The 15,442-nt window shown below is 39.4% G+C and overlaps 1 protein-coding gene across 4 annotated transcripts in view; it reads right to left on the reverse strand.

Annotated features, from left to right (window-relative positions):
- AKT3 (AKT serine/threonine kinase 3) overlaps positions 1 to 15,442 on the reverse strand; it is a 258,369-nt gene that overhangs the window by 121,972 nt on the left and 120,955 nt on the right. For all 4 annotated transcript variants that reach the window (XM_074948931.1, XM_074948932.1, XM_074948928.1 and 1 more), the window contains one exon: positions 11,090 to 11,215. Coding sequence is in view for 2 of the 4 variants with exons in the window: in XM_074948928.1 (XP_074805029.1) it covers positions 11,090 to 11,215 (126 nt within the window). In the remaining 2 variants the exon portion in view is untranslated. The remainder of the gene's footprint in view (positions 1 to 11,089; positions 11,216 to 15,442) is intronic.

The raw sequence follows: 15,442 nt of genomic DNA on the forward strand, positions 1-15,442 counted from the left end.
GGGAAGACCTTCTTCCCCCAAGTACCCTATCTTCAAGATCACAAGGAAGCTGGTGTCCCGTAATGGTGGGCATGGGGGGCAGGCAATCATTACAGGAGCACCATGGCTTTCTTTCCCCCACTGGCCCAGGCAAAGCCAACCCATCGTCGCAACTAGAGTGCTCATTGTGAACTCCCTGCTGCACAAGGGAAGCACTACTTCTATACTTCTTGTGTGTGTGTAATAAAGTAGACCATAAGTGAAGGGATGTTGTTTGAAACGTACAGCTCTGTACATGAATTCAGCAGGTATCCAAGTAGGAGGAAATTAAGTGGCAGATGTGATCTCTTGGGCTAAGCCAACCCTGTCACACTTTCTTTTCTCTATTTATAGTTATCAAGGTTTGGGTTGAGTTCTCCTTTATAGTTTATTGAAATGAGATCTCATAATATTTATTTACAGATACAGGATTTCCCCACTCCTATCCCCCATATTTATTTAGGAGGTTTACTGGATTCCTCTTCATACATTTGACAAATTTAATATGGACTTCTTTCTAACTGGGCAATTTTTCTGGGCACGAAGCCAGCCCACCCCCTTTTTCTTCTTGTAACTCCAAAGCTCCTTTGCTGAAGTCTTAAAAGGAGGGTGTGACTTTAAGCACCCTTGTATTCACAGCCTTCACACAGTTCTAATAATCTTTGTACAGAATGTAAGTCGTGAGGTATCATTTGAAAACGAATAACTAATTTAACATCAATATTCTTTTGTGCAGTATGAACCTGTTGTGTATTAAGAGTTATGGATGTATGCTGGAATTATTATCAAAGTGTGTTTAATCCAAATATGTCAGGAGGAGATGGTAAACAGGTCTGCCCTAGATAAAGGAATGATTATTTGCTTCTCTGACCAGCCTAATCATCAGGCAGAGACAATGAAGGTCCAATTTTACATATCAGGTAAACAAAGTTATCAAGCAAACAAGTGGGGGAGGAGACAGCATGTCCTCTACACCCAGCAGGAGAGAGGAGTTTATTTTTAAGGAGTTTTATCTGAGTTTACTTTTCAAAGAATACATTGCAAAGGTTTACTGGTCTATAAAGGGGAAGGGGGCTGAACCTCAAGTGATAAGCAACTGAAACAACTGATTGTATACAATATTACTGTATTATAAAAGTATATAGAGTGAGGTCTTTTCTGAAAGCTAATGACACACTGGTGATTAATATCATGGTGAAATGTACAGATTAACACGATATGAGGAAATATGGATACTTAATGATATTAGGCTTTAAAGTCTGTGGCCAAACAGGGAAAAACAGGTTCCCTCCCAGACAGGAGAGAAGGAAGCTATTTATCTGTCTCTTATGTAAATTAAACATGGTGGAATCAAAACAATGAAAGCCCCATTTACATACAGGAGGATGGGAAGCCAACACGAAGGGAAAAGACAGCATGAGGTCATCCTGTCTCTTGAACTAAAGTAACTGAACTTTGGAAAATATAAGAAAAGACAGAAGACATCTTTGACATCCATCATTAGACAGATAAAAGAGGCCAGAGCTCTTCAAAGCTGAGAAAAATGGGTCCTTTAACCAAGAGCAGGCAGAAGTTACTGGAAATCGAATACAGGTGAGAAACCTGCTTAGGCAAAGATCTTTCACCTAGAAAGACAAAGAAAGCCAGCATCTTGTACTTCCATGGAAGGTCCTGACTAAGGGAAAGTCAGCCATGTGTGGGAAACACAATGACTGGTGAGAAACCATCTTAATCTAGTAAGGTACAGGCTTTGGTCAAGTTTTAGACTTTTAGATGCATGCTTTCACTTTTATTTGCTTATAACCCTTTCTAACGTTCTCTCATACTTGAATTCACTTAAAAGCCTATCTTCTTTTGCTAATAAACTTGTTTTACAGTTAATATAAACCAACTCAGTACTGTGTTTAAATGGAAGGGTGTACCCCAGTTAAGGTTATAAACTGTGATGTGCTTTTGTGTCTTTGGAGGAACAAATGAACGTTATTATTTCTCTTAACTGTCCAAGAGAAGAATAGACATTCAAGAGAACATAGTTTTGGGAAAATTCAGGACTGGGAGCGTGCTGGGGTTGTAACTCAGGCTTGCTGGTTGTAATAACTAAGGCTGATGACAGGTTGGTAGAGTCGGAATTGCTAGACCAGGGCTGCCAGTGTACACGGACACTCGGTGTGGCCTGCATGCTTGTTGCTGACTGAACATTCCAGGCAGGAAGTTACAGTAGCAAAGCTTTGTGGGGAACTCAGGTAAAGTTATAGGGTAAGAGGTGACAACCGCTCACTGGTCTGGATTGCACCCTGAACACTGTGACAGAAGGATTTAGATGTGTCTCCCCACTGTCTTTAAATTTTTAAACTAAATACTGTAGCTGTGGGACAGAGGGGAGAGGTTTAAGCTAACTTCAAGCCATTTTAAGCAGACCCCCATGTTTCCTCTAAATCATCCTGAGAAAAGTAACACCACTTAAATACTTTGTCCTGTGACAGAAAAGATATGATGAACAAAACTTAGGGTATTACTATTTAGACTGCTGCCCAAAAAGGTATGATGAATCAAAGCCTTATCAATGTAAATATACCTCGCCTTGTCAGAAATGAGGGCCTTGCACTAAAAAATGCAGGTTCTGCTCCCTCAGCATTTCCCTTCAGTCACCATACTGTAGATAGAAAGCATTCACTGTGCAGGTTACAGATAGAATATTTTACTGCTGTGTTTTTGAAAATTTTGGAAGATATTAGGAATAAAAGCACAGAAAGAGTGCCAACAGGTCTGGGAAACAAAGGGCTTGTCTACACAGTGCAACAAAGCTGTGATAAATGAAGCAGGGGTGGGGGGTAGCTCCCTTTTATGGGCACACGGCTAGACAGTTAGCTACAAAATCCCTGTTAGCAGCTGTTCTCAACTTGATTTACCTGTAAAGGGTTAAAAAAAACCCAGAGGTAAAAGGAAAGGAGTGAACACCTGACCAAAAGAGCCAACTGGAGGGCCAGAACTTTTTTAAATTGGGAAAAAACTTTCCCTTTGTCTGTCTGCTCTGTCCCCCCTCTCCGGACACTCCCACTCTTTTCTTTCTCACTTCTTCCCCAGAAGGGGTGTGAAAGGGCTTGAGGGTACCCCACAGGGTGGAATTCCCAAGTGCACCTTCCTAGGTTCAAAGGGGTTTTTTTGCATTTGTGTGGTGGCAGCATCTACCCATTCAAGGTCAGAGAGATGCTGTAACCTTGGGAGTTTAATACAAGGCTAGAGTGGCCAGTATTAATTTTTAGAATCCTGGTGCGCCCCCCACCTTCTGCACTCTAAGTGTCAGAGTGAGGAATCAGCCTTGACAAATGCGCACTAAAGGAGCGTGATTTTTAAAGCAGGTTGTGGACTAACTGGCCTATGTAGATCCTCCTGGTATGAACTAAAAGTTCCCTAATGCACATTAACATAGTACTGAACAGAACTGAGAGTTTGTGAAAGTTGCCCTGGAGATTGAAATCATCTTTTTAAACACAGAACAGGTACAGCTTAAATAATGGCACTGCAAACTTGCCAACACCACTGCACCAATGAGTATGAGTCTCCACCTGAAGAGACTGCCCTCAAACTTTGTCTTTTCTGCTTAGACAACTAAAAAAAAGATGCAAGTTACAGCCAATCCTAATGTTTTATCATATGGACAATAAGAACTGGACTGAAACTATCATCTCACATCACAAGAACAATGAATAGCCATCACATGACATGTTGCAGTCAACGCGAACTTGACCAAGATGGTATTAACAACTCTCTCACTGTCCATCTGCCAAGCAGGAATCTATGACAAGTAACTTACTCCACTTTTATTAAGAATGAATATGATACATTGCTTGAGGTTGCAAACCTGCAGCATTTCAGGAACTTTCCAATCAGAGGCCATTAGACCAATTATTAAAGCTTACCAGGTGCTGTAAATCTAGGTGCTGTTTTCATTCACTTTTTTGGACTTTTTTTTTGGGGGGGGGGGGGGGTTAATCCAAACTCCTCTAATTCAAACTACTTCAAAGTAGTGAACAGAAAAATTATATTCCTTTGCCAATTTACTGTGCGACAGCAACTTGCATTATGATTTTAACTCTTTCATGTAATTTTTATGTTTATGGTTAATGTCAGATGCTACTCTGAGGGCAGTCTGTTTACCTAATCCTCACTCAAACTCTCAAAACTTCTTTTTATGTTATGCAGCCACATAATGCATTTTTTCTCCAAGTATATTTCTGGTAGATGGTTGTAAGGCAAATAAAATCTGTTTTATGAAATAGTTCTAATTTATTTAACCACAGACCAATGGCAGAGGATTCAAGTTTCTCAGACACTAAAAAATGTCCCTGAATTTTACATTCATTCTTTTCTTAAAATGTATTACTAGATTCTTTATTAGGCAAAAATGTATCTTCCTCTATTCTTAAAGACACTCCACTGAATGCATCCGATGAAGTGAGCTGTAGCTCACGAAAGCTTATGCTCAAATAAATTTGTTAGTCTCTAAGGTGCCACAAGTCCTCCTTTTCTTTTTGCAGATACAGACTAACACGGCTGCTACTCTGAAACCTGTCTTAATCAACAATAATTGATGTTAAGATTATCCAAATGATTCCCCTCCAAAAAAGAAAAATGTATCTTGTTTACCAAAAATGTCCTCTCTTCAAGTATCACAGTCCACAAACCCATGATAACAGTTCTTCAGTCTGCATAGCACAAGGGAGGGAGAAGCAGATCTGTCCATCCTTGGCAGGAAAGGGAAGCCACTCCAATCTGAACAGCCCACCTGTTTGAGATGTTTTCCACAGCCAGAAAAATACGACTGACCAGAACTAATTATTACACATTATAGGAGCTATAATATACGTATCTAAAAACCCACTACAGCACATATAGGACTCCAAACTAATGTAATTAGTCAACAGAACCTAGGCCCTATATGCGTTAGATCTGTGGGCCTTGCCATTTGATGAACGGAAAATTTCTGAAAAAAGAAAAGGAGTACTTGTGGCACCTTAGAGACTAACCAATTTATCTGAGCATAAGCTTTCGTGAGCTACAGCTCACTTCATCGGATGCATACTGTGGAAAGTGTAGAAGATCTTTTTATACACCCAAAGCATGAAAAAATACTTACCCCACCCCACTCTCCTGCTCGTAATAGCTTATCTAAAGTGATCACTCTCCTTACAATGTGTATGATAATCAAGTTGGGCCATTTCCAGCACAAATCCAGGTTTTCTCCCCCCCACCCCACCCCCACACACACACACAACCCCACTCTCCTGCTGGTAATAGCTTATCTAAAGTGACCATTCTCCTTACAATGTGTATGATAATCAAGGTGGGCCATTTCCAGCACAAATCCAGGGTTTAACAAGAACGTCGGGGGGGGGAGGGGGGGTAGGAAAAAACAAGGGGAAATAGGTTACCTTGCATAATGACTTAGCCACTCCCAGTCTCTATTCAAGCCTAAGTTAACTGTAGCCAATTTGCAAATGAATTCCAATTCGACAGTCTCTCGCTGGAGTCTGGATTTGAAGTTTTTTTGTTGTAATATCGCAACTTTCATGTCTGTAATCGCGTGACCAGAGAGATTGAAGTGTTCTCCGACTGGTTTATGAATGTTATAATTCTTGACATCTGATTTGTGTCCGTTTATTCTTTTACGTAGAGACTGTCCAGTCAGAAACAAATTGTCCTATTCTCCATCACATCAAGGTCCACAGGTAAGAAAAGGTATAGAAAAGGGGAACAAAAATGATTATGGGCATGGAATAGCTTCCATATGAGGAGAGATTTAAAACACTAGGACTCTTCAACTTAGAAGAGACAACTAAGGGGAGATAGGATAGAGATCTATAAAATAATGAATGGTGTGGAGAAAGTGAAAAAGGAAGTGTTATATACCCCTTCACATAACACAAGAACTAGGGGTCACCCAATGAAATTAATAGGCAGCAGGTTTAAATCAAACATAAGGAAGTACTTCTTCACACAACCCACAGTCAACCAGTGGAACTGGTTGCCAGAGGATTTTGTGAAGGCCAAAAGTATAAGTCGGTTCAAAAAATCATTAGATAAGTTCATGGCGAATAGGTCCACCAGTGACTATTAGCCAAGACGGTCTGAGTGTCCCCAGACCTATGACTGCCAGATGCTGGGACTGGAGAACAGGGGATGGATCACTTGATGATTGCCCTGTTCTGTTCATTCACTCTGAAGCGTCTGGCAATGGCCACTGTAAGAAGACAGGATACTGGGCTAGTTGGACCACTGTTCTGATCCAGTATGGTCATTCCTATGTTTAGATTATTTTAATGCAAGTATTAAGAAGGCTGAACTTGAGAAATTGGAATGCAGAAACAACCAGTACCAAACTATTTGTTAGCTATGAATTTCTCCTCACCAAGGAACCACTGTCTAGAGCAGAGGTCTCAAACACGCGGCCCACGGGGTTATTTCCTGTGGCCCGCCAAGCTCCCTGCGCCCCCCCCCCCGGAGTTATTTCCTGCGGGCCGCCAAGCTCCCCTCCCGTTCACTCCCCCTCCCTCCAGGCGCTTCCAGCCGCCCAACAGCTATTTGGTGGAGCTTAGTGCTTTCCAGGAGGGAGCGGGGAGCTGTGCGCTCAGAGGAGGAGGTGGAGAAGAGGCAGAGCAGGGGCGGGTATTTGGAGAAGGGGTTGGAATAGGTGCGGAGAAGGGGGGGGAGTGGTGGGATGGGGCGGGGCCTTATGGAAGGGGTGGAGTGGGGGCGGGGGGGTGTCAGTGATGCAGCCCATGTGGCCCTCCTGGTGATTCGAGTTTGAGATCCCTGGTCTAGAGCACCCTTCATCTGAAGGCAGCAGCTGTGGAAGATAGGATGTTCAATTTTTAGAGAGTTTGGTGAAGGTGGCCGACAAGGGCTATGTTGCAATTTCATACATTTCCTCTTACAGATCATAAGAACACTTGGTCTACAAGTCACCATAGCTCTAAGGAAATGGGCGTTGAGATTAAATGATGGAGCTAAGGACCTTGCTCTTTAAGATTCTGATATGGCCAGATGAATCCATCCTAATATGAAGAACTTAAACATCTTCTTTTCTTTTGATACTGAATGGCACAAGACAAAAAAGAACCTTTGATTTTTTCTAAAGGGCTTGGAATGCTCAATATGAAATCAATAAAGCCTGTGTGTCACTGAGAATATACTAAAGTCTCCCTTTCAAATCTGATGTTTTGGGGCAAAAGGAGGGTATGATCATTTCCTGTGCAAAATGAAATACTGAATTTACTTTGGATACAAAGACTGGTTTTAGTCCTGATGACAATTTTGTCACGGAGGAAGGTGAAAATTTGAGATTTAATACATCTCTGAGGATATGTTAGCTGAGAACTACTTTGACAGACAAGAAATAGTGAAATTTTTCTGACATGTTTAAATGGGAACAAAATTAGGACCAATAAAATGACATTCAGATCCCAGAGTTATACCTGATGAACTCAAGGGGGGCAGGGGGGAATCAGTGGTGCTGCACCTAGGAAGCGCCCAGTGTCTGGATGAAATGAAAACTTCCTCTTCCTAGTGGGACTCAAAATAGCACACAGAGGAAACAACTGAAATTGATGAATCCACAGTAATCCACAAATTGTACTGTCCTCCAAATGTCCTTTTCTGCCTTTCCTCTGCACGGGACTCTGATGACATCATTTAAAAACAGGCACACACTCCTGTCTCAGAGCAGCTACAAGTATGTTTATACACACTGGATCCAGTTACCAAACTAAATGGTAAGAAGCAGTACTGAAAATACTGGTGCCCCTATGTAAAGTGAGACTTGCCTGGGAGCTGACTGAATAGGTATTTCATATGAACATCGGCTTCTCTCAGGTCTATGGAGTATAGGAAGTCCCCTTTGTTGATGGCTGCTAAAGTTAACTTGAGCGTCTCCATAATGAATTTTTGACTTCCTTAAATATCTATCTAGGTATTTTAAATCAAGCCCAGACCTGTTCCCCCAAGCACTCCTTCACAAGGAAAATAATGGAGTAAAAGCCAAACTTCTTTGGGCAAGGATCCAGCTATACTGCACCACTTTGAAGCAGGTGAGAAACAGCCTCTCTGCCATACTCAGTCTCTTCAGCCAGGGAGAGATGGGAGTCCCTTTGGCTCAAAACAACCACCTCTTGCTAGATGTTCCAGAGGAGTCTCTTGAGAGTAAGGGTCTAGAAGGCCCAGTCACAAGATAACCCAGGAATGGAAGTGCCAGAGCTCTAGCACTTTTGAAGCCGCAGACAGAAGGCAGCAGTCACTGAGGGTTGAGGCACATCCCAAAGGGAACAAGTCTCTGGGCAAAAAAAATCTGCAATAAACCCGTGAAAAGTTTGCTGCAAGGGAAAAGCTGTATTTGGAAGAGCATGGAGAACATGTGAGGCATGAAGGCGTGGAGGAGAGAAACATTAGTAAATGATAAAGAAAGTGGACCATGAGGCCACTTACCACTGTCCATAATGTCTTCTAGTGGTTCTGGCTGCCTTCCCTTCACAACTAAGGGGAAGTGGAGAAATGCTGTTTGGACTGTAAGGAAGTCTGCTTTGCTTGCAGTTTGGCCAGAATTTGTTCAGGCTTCTATTTTGTCTGAAAGCTAGATCCTTTCGTGAATACCGTGGGGAGGTGCTGGCAGCTTCTCCACTAGAGAACCAGCAGGGCTTCTCCTGTCTATCTCCGTTCCAGCTTTGGCAAGGGAGACCAAGGAGACCCTTGCATTGAATACAATGATTCTGATAGCCCTACTACCTCCTTACAGAAGCAGCATAAATTGCTGCCCTGACATGTGATGAGAGGCACAAAACAGGTTTTACAATACCAGGACTTCCTTCATGGCTTGTCCACCATCATGTCACATCGCCAAGATATCAATACGTCATCTTCTTTCTTCTCATGCACAATACTGCAATTTCTACCCTTTAGATGTTAATGGAAATCCAAGACACTAAACCTAAGTGTGTCCAAAAGGTAACACCTTATTTTCCTCACCCATGTTCTTAGAATTCTTCAGTGGTTACTTGTGTATGCCAGAATCCAGTACGAAGTCTTTTACCCTAGTTCCAAGGTCCTCAAATGAACTACTGCAACTACAATTACCAAACAGAACTTCTACTGTATCCTCCATGTTCCTTTGATACTAGGCTTCTTTCTATTTACCATCCTCATCTCTCCAGAGTAGTAGGAAGTTTCTTTTACAGATTGCTCCCACATCAAGTAACCTCCCTACACACTTTTCAAATCAAATATCAAGAGGCATTTTTTCTGCAACATATAACTTCTTAACCCTCCCTTTAATGTAACAATTAAATGCTACTCTCTGACCCTTCTACTGTCCCCATAGCCATTCTTTCTGAAACTTGGCCACAGGATCTCCCTTCACTGCTCCCCTACCTGAACTACAGATGTTATATGATATATTGCAATCTATATAAATCCCTTGTATTAGTATGAGTTAACGAATAGGCTGTGTATTGCATCATATCATACCAGTCTCAAAATGCCCTGTTGCGACCAAGTGCGGTACTACAGGTGTGCCTTGTCTTTGGGTGTCGGTTATTTCACATTCACCGATTGATGCAATGAGGAGCCAAAACAAACAAATAAAAATAAATACGTCTCCTTTAATAAACCAGCATAGGAGTACTTGGAAAAATAGTTCAAGGGCACTAAACTCAGTACCCTGGTTCAGAGATCCCAAACTTAATTAAGTCCAAAAACAAGGCCTCTGAGCCTGGTCAGGCTACTCTTCTGGAACTGGAGAGAGTTCATCATCCCTTCCAACCTGGATGGCTTTTAGTCCACTCTCTACTGTTCAGCTTCCTGTTTCTGTTCAAACAGGCCAAGCCTTAGAGCTGAGCAGACAGCCTCCTTAAAGATAGCCAGGCTGTTTTGGTTGAGAGTTCCTGGTTGTCTCCTAACAGGGCAGAACACTCCTTCACAAAGGGTGTAGAATATGAATGAGATTTTCAAAAAAGCCTAATAAGATTTGGGTGCCTAACTCCTGTATGCTCCTTTGAAAATTCTGTCCAAACTCTAATTCTTATAGATCTACAAATGACAAGGCTTAGTTATCATATTATTTTTCAAGCTAACTTGCAACAGGATTTGGGTGTCTAACTCCCTGAGGCTCCTTTGAAAATCCCAGCCTTTGTCCACACAATATCTTTATTCAGTTTAGTCCCTCAAGTACTTTCATTTTTGTGGCAAACACCATAGGCCATATGTCTTCATTTGGAAACACCTTTCTACTGTCCCCACCTTCTGGGGATGAACTGAATCTGAAACGTTACCTTTTAAACGAGTTCTATAAAAACCTGGAAATCAAGATGGCTCCATTTTATCCACTGGATGCATACTTCACAGACTTGCTAATACATGTAAATTGTTTGATTGCTTGGAACTACTGATTACCCCATGTGGAGAGCTGATTACCTGATTATCCAAGAGACTAATCCTTTAGCTTGATTTTGTGCCATTTGACAGTCCAGATAATTTTCTAATTACTTCGAGTTTTCAAGTGATTTTATAGGTATTACTGGGGAAAGGAAAAGAGTGGGAGTGTCTTCGTATAGGTAACCTTTTCCCACAAATGTACATCTTATTACAGTCGCTTGTCTAATTTGTTGTTGTTAGTTAAGGTTACAGATAATGAAGAAACTTTCATTGGAAAAGCTTCAAAACCTAATATTTGGTAAAACTTTAGTGGTATTTCCAAGGTGTTGTTTAGAGTTTGACTTCAACCACAGTGGAACAACCTTGACTCACAGCATCAAACTTTTAGGTTTGACAGTGAATTTTTAAATTACACATATAAAGTGTAATGTAGTAGGTATTTATCAATATGCTAAGAGTTAACATTTTATATTGAGTTATAATGTATGTCCCTCCCTCTTTATATAAACACACTACCATGGGATCTAAAATATTTTAATACAGTAAATATATTTAATATTAGTAATATATATAATTATGTGCAAAGAATTAAACAGGTTTATAGTGATTTAAATACTGTAGGTATAACAGATGCTGAAGAGAGACTTACTTGCCACTGAAAAGTTGTTGAGGGGATATGGCAGATCCACATCTTGGGGCTTCTCCTTATACCCTATGAAAGAACCATCTGTCTTCAACAGGAAGTATCTTGGCCGCCAATTTTTGATATATTCTCCTATATAAGAAAAATATACATTAATATCAAAGAAAAGAAAGACTTTGATAGGAGATGTTACAGCGCCGTATCCGTGCCCAACATTAACAGTGTCAGCATTTGTTTGAACAATTTTCTTCATTTAAAAGAAAAAAAGTCACACTTTTATAATTAATTGCACCTTATGTCTCCAGAGATTCATTCAACAATACACACAGAGTTGTGGGCAAAGCAAAACCTGACACTTAGATCACATACATTATTTTAAAAACACTGACATCTTAGATACTGTTCCCAAAGTGAAATGAATAATAAAGAAACAGCATGCGCTGTTTATTACATTGTGGTAAAATCCAGGGCCAAGGAGGTAAAAATGGACCTTCTCTCTTGTAAGCATTGTTGATTACAAATTAGCTTCCCAAAACTTATCTACCATGCAAAGACCCAATGCAAAATCCAGTTTAAGAATAAGAAAAAAACAGAGGCTCAGAAAATTGTCCAATTTCATACACGAACAGAGGAAAATACATATATTGTGTAAAATCTTATTGAGATCAAAGAGCTGTTAAAACTGCTTTTAAATTTAACACGTGCTTTGAAAAGATAATCTAATGCAGTTTAAAATTAACTAGACAGATGCACTGTTTACTAGAAGTAGTGTAAACTACAAGCCGTCAACCACTAAATCATATTACCACCTTCTTCCACTGATGCGTGCTGAAAATTTTCCACAAAGAATGTAAATCAATTTCAAGATCTTTCTGTTAACCAATTAGATGTGCACTTGATACCGCCAGAGAAGTAAGCAAAATCTAACACATACAGTTGAGATATTAAAGGAGACAACCAACGAGTAGTACATCAGTTTGTTCATAATGCAATTTCAAGAACTTCACTGACTATTGAAATGCTCCTTCACAAAAGTATTGGTAAGAAAATAGTGAAACTAATATGCCAAGCAGAAGGTGTTGTGGAATGAACTTCTATCTTCTGAAAAATTACTAATGCAAGCTATTTACATGCATTACTAGATTAAAATATGGGAAACCAATCTTCTCCAGTAAATCAAAATGGTCTGAATCAAAAACTTTGAAATCAGAAAAGTGACTGGTTTCAAAACTTTTTATGATGAATTCTGGAGAAATGTTTTATCCAGATGATTTATGCAATGATATTTCAGGAATAAAGACAATGTCTTCATCCAAATAATTCACAAATAAGTAGTAATCAACCAGTAATGATGTGTTGTCTACTATGAACAAAACCTCCTGCAACACTTCTATATCTGGGTCTTTAAAGAGTTTAATGAATACACTTAAATCAATTCCCATGTTACTTACATACACTAGTGCTAAACAGCATGGTTTTGCCTTACGTTTCAGCCCCAATATAGTAGTAGCCCACAATGATAGCCAGATGCAGAACATGTCATTCCAAAAGGAATATACAATACAGCACCACTTCTCAGGTCTCTTGCACCATGGATGTCTTTCTTTAAAATACATTAACTTTGCCTGGTTCTTATATATGAATCACACTCAAATTTGCTTTTTCAGGATGTTGTTTCCCTCTCAAAAAGAAGTTAATATAATTTTTGCACACAGATACATTGAAGCGTATGCCTTCTCTTGAAATGATCAATATTGCCGTAACAAAACTGGCCTGGATAAAGGCTACTGAAAATGGAGTAGGTTTAGGTGAATATACTTATGGGCAGTTTTTTGTTTATATTGTAATTTTTAATGTATAGATACCATTCCCATAAAAATGGATGGATGCCCACACTTGCACTTCAGAAATCTAAAGAACAAAAACAAAAACATACTGGTTAACATTTCACTTAATTGCTGAAATAGCTTAATAGTTATCAAGATACACTCATTTTCCTCTGCTTAATTTATAAAATGCTCCCTTCTGCATAATCCAATTGTTTTAAGATTAAAAACAGCTTTTGGTCTATGTTTCTTAAAAGTGATCAGTGTTCACATGAAGCCGAAAATTCTGACCATAAGAAACAAACACTCATACACTACATATCTCAGGATATTTGTAACGGAGGACAACTCTCTGACTTCCAAATGACCTATCAGCATTTCAACTTTAAATTTTTATGTTTTGCAGCAATAAAAATATGTGCATATGTAAACATCATTTAAAGTCTATTACATTTCTAAAGAAGCAGCTAATACTAAATTTGAAGTCATAGTAAGACTATATTTTCAGAATAGAACAATATGTTTACCAAGTACCTTAAACATAAAAGAACTGCAAAAGCCTTACATTTAAAAGTTTGTATATTCAAGTGTTAAGATTAAAGTAAAGGATTTTGTGAGAAAAGAAAAGTCCACATGGACCAACCAGCAGAAAAGATGGCCTGACAATTTAATGAAGTACAGTCTTTGAGGTAGTTAAAATAGCAGTAGTTTTCTTATAGAGAATTATTCAGTTTGTACCCAGCTTCCTGCTGGGTTAATTTAAGCTAAATTATTATTTTGCTTAAATTTACGCCCTTCTAAATTGAAAAACATGTTCTCCTAGAATCTGCTGACTCGACTTGGAAGAGGTGTATAATTTTACACATTGCACTGAAGTAAACCAAGTTATTCATGCATCTTTTTAACTCTGGTCAAAGTATTTAATGCTATTACAGAATAATGGCACTTTCACATACAAGGAAAATTCTGTAACCCAGGAGTCAGCTTCAACTTCTTTGCTCCTCTAGCAATATTTCCCAGGGCGTTCCCCAAAATTGGGAATTGATATGGCAACCGAAATTCTGATTCACATGAAAATAAAAGTCTGGATCTTTGACAAAGCAAAAAAAAAAAAAATGTTGAGGTAGCTATACAAGGAATATGGTAATACTGAGTACGTCAACACTAGAATAGAAGACAGCTGTGTAGACATTTGGGCTTAGGCTGGAGCCCAGGCTGTGGGACCCTCCACCCTTGTGGGGTCCAAAGGTTCAGGCTGCAGCCTGAGCCTGAATGTCTACACAGCAATTTTACAGCCCCTCAACCCAAGCCCTGTGAGCTGACCCAGGCCAGCCCACAGGTGTTTAATTGCTACATACACGTACCCACAGAGCCATGAGAATGAAGTTCTGAATTGCTCTTCACCTGACATTCTTTGGTTGTTATTGCCAATGTATTACGTGCAACACCAATGAAAGGGGGTTTATACGGCCATTTCTTAGCCAAGCAGATAGCAACATGACTTGCCTTCAGATTTTTTTTTTCTGATAAGGAGTTTGTTGTAGTGATGTAATGCTTGTAATTTTGATACTTTGCTAAAGAGCTGTGGTGGGAGGAGATTTCTGTGGAACCAGACAAGAGTCTTCAGTTTGCTCATGCGCACATAAAATGAATCTCTTAAAGTCAGTTATGTCTTTAAATTTACCTCAGGTCTCTAACTATGTCTTCAAACACAGACTTCACCGAACACTTTATGGTTCCTTTTTCTATTAACATCCATTTGTAATCTTAAGAAAATGAGAATTCAGCCCTCCTTTTGAGAATTAGTAATTCAAAAATACCCAACTAATTTTATTGCTGACGAATCACAGTAATTATTAAGACAAATTGGTCATCTATGCAACAGATAATTTAACCTATTTTATTTAACAGAGTTTGATACTTTTGAATATGAAAAGGGCTTCTGGAGATGTCAGGAAAACATTTTTAAGATACAGAGCTGACAGGCAACGGAAGGAAGCCTTTGAGTTCAATAACTTGCTTCCCAGAAAGGAGCAACAGCTGCCACACAGACACAAGTGAGATTTAAAAAAAAAAAAAAAAAAACAGTAAGCAGAGAACACCAAAAATCTGCCTCAGATATTTCCTTATCAATTTATCAAAAAGGTTTTAAAAGGAAGAACATTGTGGAGTGAGGGATTGTTTGGGATTTTTTATTTGTTTGGTAGGGTACTGGGAAGGAGTGGGGAGACAGGACAAAGCCAGTTGCACTATTTTTTTTATTTTTAAGGGAGAAATGTACATGTTTTCTGTTTTATAATAGACTACTATCTCTCTTGTGTCCAAATAAACAAATGGAGGGACAAAAATAACAATGTACCTTTACAGCAAAGACTAGGAAAATGGGGCAAACAAAAACTGTTTAAAAGAAACCAACACTAAAGCTTATTAATATACAAGTTATTAAAATGAAGCAAGATCATGAGAGATGCCAGGTCAAGCAAGACATCAAAAATACTGCTTTTTGTTTTTAAATTGAATTTACTTACCATGG

This window comes from Natator depressus, chromosome 3 (assembly GCF_965152275.1).
Source record: "Natator depressus isolate rNatDep1 chromosome 3, rNatDep2.hap1, whole genome shotgun sequence".
NCBI classification, from domain to species: Eukaryota; Metazoa; Chordata; order Testudines; family Cheloniidae; genus Natator; species Natator depressus.